The 10,302-nt window shown below is 39.6% G+C and overlaps 1 protein-coding gene across 3 annotated transcripts in view; it reads left to right on the plus strand.

Moving 5' to 3' along the window:
* LOC116762590 (zinc finger protein 660) overlaps positions 1-7,640 on the plus strand; it is a 32,738-nt gene extending 25,098 nt beyond the window's left edge. For 2 of the 3 annotated variants that reach the window (XM_032649737.1, XM_032649738.1), the window contains exons 3-4: positions 265-386; positions 5,294-7,640. In XM_032649737.1, the coding sequence (XP_032505628.1) occupies positions 5,472-6,452 (981 nt within the window). In that variant the 5' untranslated portion in view covers positions 265-386; positions 5,294-5,471 and the 3' untranslated portion in view covers positions 6,453-7,640. The remainder of the gene's footprint in view (positions 1-264; positions 387-5,293) is intronic. The other variant, XM_032649739.1, reaches the window with a different exon arrangement.
* Positions 7,641-10,302: the final 2,662 nt, after the last annotated feature.

Consider the following 10,302-nt stretch of genomic DNA (forward strand, 5'->3'; position numbering starts at 1 on the left):
TGAGGAGGGACACAGACATACACAGAAGGAATTATGGTATAAGGCAACTCTATTTTATATTACAGATTTTTAATGTTTTTTTTTAAGTGAAGAAATTTTTATATGGTCAAATCTATCAGCTTTTCTGTTATGGTGTCAACTTTTGTTTTATGCTTAAGGCCTAGGCCTTTCCCTGAGATCAAGATAATTTCTAATAGTTCTTTTTTTTTTTTTTCTTTAAATTTTTACACTTCACTCATCTGTTTCTCTGGAATTTATTTTCAGGTATTGCCTCTTATTCATCACTCCACTGCAGCTAAACACTAACCAAAGACCATGTGACCACTGCCCAGAGGAACCTGAAAGGCTGGTGATGCTGGTGAATTAAAGGAATACAATGTCTCTAGGTAAAACCTCTGTCTCTCTCTCTCTCAGAATAGAACTCTGCCCTTTGTGGGTTCCTCACGGCCTGAAATGAATGGTGCTCCTGAGATCAGGACACTCATCCGTCAGTCTCAGGGATTTGTGGGTCAGAGACCTGTGGGGCCTCATTGGTCCTCTTCCATTTACTGGTTGTCTGAGATTGTAATTTTGTGCCCAGTTGCCTGGATACTCCTAGTGACTTGCTATCCTTATGGCCTCATCTGTCCCTCCTCCTACTTCTTTAGCTAAGACCCCACCTCCCTACTGCCTGGGAATTCTTCCAGAATTTCTGAGGGAATTTCCCATCCATTTGGGCAGAGGGCAAATAGTTAGGTTTCCTTTGATCAAACTCTCTTCAAACTATCCCTCCCTGCTCTCCTGGTAAGTCTTGCTTCCTCCTTAGGTCCCCCAGAACCACCCTGAGCATCCTTACAGCACGTCCTTGTGCATTTCTCTTTCTCTCTGCCTGCTCTTTAACCAAAATCTCTATCTCAGCAAGTTTATACATTTTCATGACTTCATCTGTCCCCTGTGTCTTATTCTCAAATTAGTATTCCTGACATATTCTTCCTCCTCTTGTCTAAAGTATTTTCCCACATCCCCATCTTTCTTAGTGATAGTACCATTCTCAATATTTAGACCTGGATCTGATGGCCTAGAATTCTTTCCTTTAGTCATCCTCTATATCCAGTCTGATATATGCATATGCTTTCCTGGAAATAGCTGGACTTGTTTTCTATCCTGTTGTTAATTCTGGACTAGGGTCTCACTATCTCACACATTTGTTTATTCATTCAGCAAACATTTATTCAGCACCTAGAAAGTCGCAGGCCCTCTAATGGTCACCCATACTGCATTCCTAAACTTCTCTCCCAACTCATTTCCCTTCCTCCATTCTTTTTTTCAACTCTAATCCATCTGGGCTAATCTTCTGAAAGCATTCTTTTCCTAATTTCACTTTTGGGAAGGGTGATACAAAATTTATTATCCAAACTGGGATGCTTTTGTGAATTAAGGGGGGCACTATTAATAATGATGCTGGAAAAAAAATTTTTAATATAAAAATAAAGAATAATGATGCTGGAATAGCAGGTATAAACCAGGACTATTCTGGGAAAACCAGGGTATATGATCATCCTACTCCTAGGTGACAGCTCTTGGATTCTTTCCTTTTATTTTCCTCAGTTTACTCCTCATGGGATACCCCAGCTGCCTCTTTCCTGTTTTCCACTTCATGAAGCCCAGAAAAACATGAGTGTGCTGGGGGTGGAGGGAAGTCTGGGACTAGGGGAAATGAATGGTAATGCTTGAAAAATTTTATTCTTGAAAAGTGAGAATGAGAAGGAAAGTAACAAGAAAAGAGAATAGCAAGGTAGAAAAAAGAATATGGAAAATAGAGGGAATTCCTTCGTGATCTAGTGGTTAGGGCTCCGAGCTTCCACTGCAGGGGGCACAGGTAAGATCCCTGATCAGGGAACTAGAATCCTGCAAGCTGCGCCATGGCGCAGCCAAAAAAAAAAAAAAAAAAAAGAATATAGAAAACAGAGAGGAAATTAAGGGTAGATTTCACTCTTCCATTTAGAACTTGTTTCCTGTTGACCAGCAGATTATATCCATATTTTTTGCCCCGTGATTTCAGTGTTCTGGCTGGTATCACTTCACGCAATTCGATTGTTTCATTTCCTCATTTGTTCATGAAACAACAAAAAAAATTTTTTTGAGTGCTTGGTATGTGCCTGGAACTTTGCTAGGAATACAATAATGAACAATATGGACAAAAATCCCTGCCTTCATAAAGCTATGTGATAGTGTAACCTCCCACTTATTTCTGAGTACATCAACCCTGTGCTAACATCCTTTTGAGAAAACAGTTCTTGCTTATCCTCAGGTTCAGCCAAAGTTCTGCCTTTTTAAAGCATCTTTCCACAAGCGTCTCAAGCCCCAGTACTCACTCCCTCTCCTAGCCCTTCATCCCCTGATTGGGTACTTTGTAAATTTGTAATTTACTTTCTTAGCGTATTGTCATCACTCCATTGTAAGTTCCTTAAAAGTAGGTATGATATTTCACGTTTATATTAGTCTCCTTGGGCCTCCATAACAAAATTCCACAGATTGGGTGGCTTAAACAACAGACATTTATTTTCTCACAGTTACGGAGACTAGAAGTCCAAGATCATGATGACTGGCTGATTCAGTTTCTGGTGAGGACTCTTTTCCTGGCTTGTAGATAGCCACCTTCTTGCTGTGTGCTCACATGGCTTTCCTTGGTTTGTGTATGTGGTGGGAAGGGGGCAGGAGTGCAAGTTGAAAGCTAACTCTGGTATGTCTTCCTATATGGATACATTAATCCTACTGGGTCAGGGCCCACCCTTATAACCTCATTTAGCCTTAATTACCCGCTTAGAACTCACATCTCCAAATATAGTCACATTGGGGGCTTGGGGTTCAACATATGAATTTTGGAGGGACACAGTGTGTAACAGAACTTTTTTTTTTTTTTTTTTGCATTCAATAATGGTATTTATTGCTTGTGAAAGACGGAGTCATGTAAATACCTGGTTATTAATGTTTTTCCTGAACACCTCTTTTTGGAAGGCTGCAAGACTGATCTTTCCATAACAGCCTTTAAGGATATAATAGTTACTGCACTAGCTAACTGGGGAGCATTGGATCAACCATGCCTAGAAATGAGACATCCGGGGGCTGGCTTCAGGGCACTGTCTCATTCTGAATCTCTAACATACTTTGTTCTAGTAATTATGGGAATTTGTTCCTCTAAAGTCATTTCCTGAGTTTTCATAAGTAATACTATAGAAAGAAGAAGAATTAAACAGTAACACAAGTTAGCAGAGGACAATTTGCCAGCAAAATGGGAGGCTTTCATAACAGCAAGTCCATAAACTTATCCACCTAGTCATCCATCCATTCATTCATACCACAAATGGTTTCACTTTTCTGCAACAATGCTTTTTAAAAATTTCCCTGCGTGAGACCCAGGACAGAGATATGTACAGGGTAGAGTGTTCAATAATTACTAGTTTAAGAAATGTATGAAGAAAATAAAGTTTCAGAGAAGATTAAAAATGGAAAAGAAACTGAGAAAGAACCATCAACTTTCTCAGAACTCTGGAGGCGGCTTCATTTGCTGTCCCACTCTGCTCTGCAGTTTCCCTGGCTTCTCACTGAGTTTCCTCCACCTGCTAACTCCTGTTTGATTAGGAGGGTAACAGCAGCCGGATGTGAGTGTGCTCAGGCTCCTGCCAAGAACCCCTCCTCCCCCACCATTTTCTCTGCCTGCCCTCCATATCTTGGGCATGAGTCTGTGTATATGTGCCTGTGTATCATATCAGTGGCACTCACCCTTCTGAGATGTGAACTCTAACCTCCACAGTTCTCTTCTTGCTGGCCTTGAGCACTCACCATTGAATATGTCCCTCCTTCAGAGATCTTGACTCAGTTTATCAGAATGCTATGGGATAATGAAAACTGGTCAAACTTTTTGAAAAGCAGTAGGTAGTACTACAAAACAACATCATTCCTTCTGACCCAATCACTCACTTGTGGAACTTTTATCCTAGGAATATATTTCAATGAGAAGAAAACTTTATATGTATAGAGTGATCATGATAGTGTTATTAATAGTGGTTGAACCTCAGGGTACAACAGAAATGTCTGACTAGCAAAATTGTAGGTAAACTGTAAGGAGTTTAATTGGTGGTGAATTATACAGTCAGAAAATGATCATATGAAGAGTTAATAGCAATATGGAAACATACTTATAAAAATTAAGTAAAAGAAGTAGGATGCAAAATTATATCTGCTGTATATATACAATTATATAATTATGAATATGGACAAGTCTGAAAAGGAACATAGTAAAAGGAAAATTAGTCATGTGTTAGTATCATGGAGTCATCTTTCAGTTTTCTTTTATGACTCAACCCCCTCTAGATTGAGGTCTGCTAGGGATATCTATATGTTCAGAGCTTTACGTCAAACCAGTTGGGAAATTCCTGCTCATCCCTGACATTGGTTTCATGTATCGGCCCCTCTGCGTTGTGCTGCCCACTGCTCTCACCCTATTGCCATCTTTAGATACTTTACCACTGTACCATGCAAGGTCCTATTAGAGTTTCCCCTGCCATGCTTTAATTAACCCTGTTTCCCAGTTCAGCCTCTCAGGTTCACCCAATAGACTGCTTGGTGAAAAGCAGACAGACTGAACTAGCACATACAGCTGGATCCAGCTACAGACCAGCCGCTACAGAGTAGGCTATGATATGACTACGCTCCAATATTTGGAAGAATTGTGTTACCCCTATCACAACAAAGTTTAAGAAGAGGGATGTAGTACCTCGACCAAAGCAAAAGATGAAATCTTAGTCATACCTTAAGACAAAATCCGAGTTATTATTCTATAAAACAATTTTTGAGCACCTATTTTGTTCCAGCCACTATATCACTGGTACTAGGGGAATAGGTCAGCATGAACTAAATGCCAAACTGATCTGAAGATTAGTCACTTAAGCTACTGAATGAAGGATCTTTCAGTGCATTTTTTCTAGGGATCAGATTAGGAGTTAGATGGCTCCAATTCTGGGAGTAGAGCATGAGACAGGAAGAAACCAGGATGGGTTTTATACTACTCATCGTTCATTCTGATGCTGGACATGTTGGGCTCCTGTCAGCCCCTGGCTTTCCATAAGCCTTTCCATTGGCTTCTATGTCTATCCTCATTTTTCTCATCTTTTTGATCAGGTCCCCCTGCCTTTGAACACTTACTTTTCCATGAGGGACCTTGTGTTCTGCCACATCTTGTTATCCTTGGATAATTCTCCTTCCTCTAGTATAGAGAGCAGGTGACATGTGCAACTTTTCTTTCTTCTGTCAGATGGTGAAACGGGGATTGAGGAAGTATTGATTCAAAAACATCATTCCCGAAAAATCTGAATCTCATACTTTCAAGAGAACTCCGCAGAGGTGTTGCCAAGGAAGTCAATGTTTAGAAAGCTCCTCTGAAGGGAAAGAGAAGACTCAAGGGGCCACTGGGATGCTTCAAGCAAGAGAAAATGAGGAGAAAGACGAGAAACTTCAAACAGAAGACAGTTAAGGATAATAAAACATTCACAGAAGTGAGTGACCAAGAATCTGAAAAAGATGACCCTACAATAAATGAGAGAAGTCAGGCTGAAAAGAGACAGTATGTGTGTACTGAGTGTGGGAAAGCCTTTAGTCAGAGTGCAAACCTCACAGTACATGAACGAATCCACACAGGAGAGAAACCCTATAAGTGTAAGGAGTGTGGAAAAGCCTTCAGTCATAGCTCCAACCTGGTTGTTCATCGGAGAATCCACACTGGACTGAAGCCCTACACGTGCAGCGAATGTGGGAAATCTTTCAGTGGTAAGTCACACCTCATTCGGCACCAGGGAATCCACAGTGGGGAGAAAACTTACGAATGTAAGGAGTGTGGGAAAGCCTTTAGTCGGAGTTCTGGTCTGATTTCACATCACAGAGTTCACACTGGCGAGAAGCCCTACACTTGTATCGAGTGCGGGAAAGCCTTTAGCCGTAGTTCAAACCTTACTCAACATCAGAGAATGCACAAAGGAAAAAAAGTTTACAAATGTAAGGAGTGTGGGAAAACATGTGTTTCTAATACAAAGATTATGGACCATCAGAGAATTCACACTGGGGAGAAGCCTTATGAATGTGATGAGTGTGGGAAAGCTTTCATCTTAAAGAAGACCCTTAATGAACATCAGCGACTTCATCGTAGAGAGAAACCTTACAAATGTAATGAGTGTGGGAAAGCTTTTACTTCTAATCGAAATCTTATTGATCATCAGAGAGTGCACACTGGAGAGAAACCCTATAAATGCAATGAGTGTGGAAAAACCTTCAGGCAGACTTCTCAAGTTATTCTACATTTAAGAACCCACACAAAGGAGAAGCCCTATAAATGTAGTGAGTGTGGGAAAGCCTATCGTTATAGCTCACAGCTTATTCAACACCAGAGAAAACATAATGAGGAGAAAGAAACGTCATAAATGACATATATTGTTGGAAGTGGAGCTAATTGCTACTTACTGGAAAAGCAATTTTTCAGTACCATCAACCTTAATTCTCTAAGAATTCATACAGGGAAAGAAATCAGAAGTAGACAAAGATTAACAGAAGGGCTATTCATGCCAGCATCATATATAACTGGAGGAAGAAAACTAGATTTTCAACCATACAGGGTTTAAGTGAATGATGGTCTAGCCTTATGACGGTTTGGCACCCATTGTAAACATTTTTAAAGAATATTTAATGCCATGGGGGAAATGATTTAGATGAAATGGAAGATAAAGAGAAAAACAATGAAATACGATCCAGATTTTTAAAAAACATTTATGCAAAGGAAAGAAATGGGAATGAAATAATACCAAACCAAAATGTTAACAGTGATTATCTCTGGGTAATAGGATTATAGGTAATTTCTATTTTCTTCTCTGTACTTTTCTATGCTTTTTAGATTTTCTACAGTGAGAATGTACTACTTTTATATTTTTCTACAGTGAGAATGTACTACTTTTGTATTTTTTAAATACAACGAGTACATGTTCATTTTCACTCAACAGGGTTATGAAAGGCGCATAGAACATAGACTCTAAAGTCCTGGGATTGCACCCTAATACTGACACTTAGTAGCAGGGGAACCCTGAGCACGTCACTTCCTTTTAGAGCCTGTTTCCTGTGTATTACATCATAAATACCAGTTGTTGGCTTTTGCAGTTTTGAGATAAATTGACTTTACAGTTGTCAACAGAATATATAATCCACTTTCTTAATCACTGTTAGGTTAAAAGAAAACAGCAAAGCTTTACTACATTCTCCTCTCCCACAGTTTTAGAAGGATCCGCAGATAATAAAGAACCACCTAGGCTCCACCTTTTCGATATATGTCTACAGAAAAAATGCCACCTTATGAAATTGGAACAATTGCAGTTTCAAAGCCTTTAAAGAGACACAGCATAATTCAAACAAGGAGAAGACTCTGCCTTCACGTGTTACATGGAGTTTCGTAGCTGAAAGTGCAGACTTTTGGGTCAGAGACATATGAGTTCTAATTCCAAATCTGCTGTGCCCTAGCTTGTCAGTTTTGGACAAGTCCCTCAAATGCTCTGAGCCACAGATTTATCTGTAAAATGGGAATAACGACCTACCTCACAGGGTTGTTGTGAGGATTAAATGAGATAATGCATGTAAATGTGTGACAAGCCTTTCTTTTTGTCTAGCCCTCTGAGAAGGCCTTAATCTGTTTACAACCAATATTTTAAACTTTTAAGACAACTCAGAATCCGTCTGGGAACCCTTAGAATCTCCCCATTCTTAACGCAGCCATTCCTCTTTCTTTGTATACAGTGAATGACCAAACCTAACACCATTTGTCTTATGCACGTAGTGATTTATTGTTTCAGGGATTACTGAGGATTTGATATCCCATCCAATCCTCATAACATTGGTACAAGAAAATTGAGTCTCAATGAGGTTAGGTGACTGGCTAGTAAGTGGTTGGAGCCAGAATGTGAACTCAGATCTGACTTTCAAGTCCATGCTTTCTTTATTATACCAAAGTGCCTCTGTCCATCATGATGGTTCTATGCAAGGGGGAGACCAGTTGGGATCCCCCTGAGTAGCCACTTCTCTTAAAGGTGGTTGATTATATCTGGACAGTTATTTGATCATGGTTTCGTAAGGAAGATACTGTCAGTCTTCTCTGAGTTAGATTTATGGCCTGTCTCTGCACCTTGTAATTTAGTTTTAAGGATTATATATTTCTTCCTTGCTGTTACTTCTTAGAAAGAATTGGAAGGTGTGAAGGGTATATTTGGGTGAAAAGGGATTGTTTGGTTTCGTCCTATTTTGATAGGATAATGGCTTACATATTATTTTGTGATGTAATAGTCCCTCTTTGCATAGTTATTCAAAGCAAGGTTTGGAGGCTCTGGAACAGATCTGCTGCATTCAGAGGGTAGGACTCTTGTAACATTGGTTACCCTTGGGTAGGCACTTCCCCAAGAGTCTGGGTGGACACGAGAGTAGGGTCACCCACATGTGGCAGTGGCTAAACAGAACTGCAGCAGTAAGGGCACTTCCATCATTTTTCCCTTGTCATGTGTCCTTTTAAAATTCTACAAGGGATTTGTAATTAATATTCATGCCTTTTGTCATGGCAGCCATCCTCACCTGCTGATTACCTATGTGGAAACTCCCAGGACTAATGTCTCCTGGCCCTGCTAAAACTGCTTTAAGAAAATAGGCAAACAGCTTCCTGTGTGCCTGTCAGGTGGTACTTTTTAAGCATTTATTATTGCTAAGCAGAGTTGTTGATGCTTCCTATATTGCTGAGCAAGTGTTCTCTGACCAAAACATTTTCCTACCACTGTGTCATAGCATCTGAAATTTTTTCTTCAAATAGGCTTTCTTTTTCATCTTAAAAGACTGTGATCTTCAAGAGTAAATACCTTCTAGGAGAGTGGCCAGAGATCAGAATCCGTTCACTTTTCTTGCCCAGGCAAGCTAAGATAGCAGACCCTGGAGGAGGCCTTCACTAGCTTCTAGTCTGAGAGGTTGATGCCTGTCTTGAGCTGCAGGAGTAAATGTTGACAGATGGTCTCTGTACCTTTTCATATAAATATTTTGCAATATAATTTGAACTGACCATCCACCTTCCTCCAGAAGTTTTTCAAGACTACCAGCTACCTGCTTCAGCCAGAGTTTAATTTTGCAGTTCCTTTCAAGCCCTTTCATGATACACTCTGGAATTCAGGATCTGTCTCCTTGAATGTGTTTTTTTCTAACTTTCTGTTCTAATGAAAGCCTGGTTGTTCCCTAACAGCAGCGCTTTCTCTGCAGTCCCTCAATTGCTAGTTTTTTCTCCCCCAACCCGTTTACCTCTTTGTACGGCCATTTCTTCTCTATTCCATCAAAACCCCAGCTCTTTTGAAATGTACATCACTAAACTACTGTGTATTGCCCATCCGTGTTCTTGTCATCTGCCAGCTTCCTGTGCACTCACATTTATTCACTTTAGTTTTTAGTACCCTGAATATTCCTGAGGAATATGAAGAGGCAAGTATTTTTTAGTCACAGATACCCTGGTTATTGAGAATTGCTTTGGTGTGGACTAGAAATATACATGCCTCTTTTTAGTTGTGAGAAAAAGTGTGAAATTAAAATCTCATGTAGCCTTGATTAAAGGGAAATATGAAAGACAAAGAATCATGCACAGAGAGGAAAGTGTCTCCCTAGACTTAGAGATATTTTTCATTGATGGTGTGTACTATGTTAGGTCTTATTAGGAACTGAGAAGAAAATTGAAACCAAAAAGAGCTTTAAATAGCTGAGTAATTCCATTGAATATGAATCCCATAAGACTATATTTCATTTCAGCTCTGTATCCTGAGAGACAGACTTGCTTTTTAAAATGTTTTCCCATTCAATATAAATAAAATAGTATGCTCATATTGTTAGGTTGTGTTTAGAAACTAGACTCTCTATAGTCACCTCTGATGTTATAAAACTGGAGTCATAAAACTGTTTTTGCAGAAGATAGCTATAATTCCTCCAATAAATATCTGTTGTTATTTACTTGTTATAAATATCACTGAATTTTTTCCCTTTGCTTCCTTCCTTTATTGAGAGTGGGAAGAAAACTGTCCAGTTTGCTCTTCTTTTAAGCAGCTGTTTTTAGAAAGAATGATTCTGTTGTTTGAGATCCAAACACAACATGAAGCTTGTTATTTTCACACTCATAATAGAGTTGTCCCTCGGTAACTGCAGGGGATTGGTTCCAGGAGCCCCACCCCTATACCAAACTCAAAGGATGCTCAAGTCCCTTATATAAGGTGGCAA

Source organism: Phocoena sinus, chromosome 11 (genome assembly GCF_008692025.1).
Source record: "Phocoena sinus isolate mPhoSin1 chromosome 11, mPhoSin1.pri, whole genome shotgun sequence".
NCBI lineage: Eukaryota > Metazoa > Chordata > Mammalia > Artiodactyla > Phocoenidae > Phocoena > Phocoena sinus.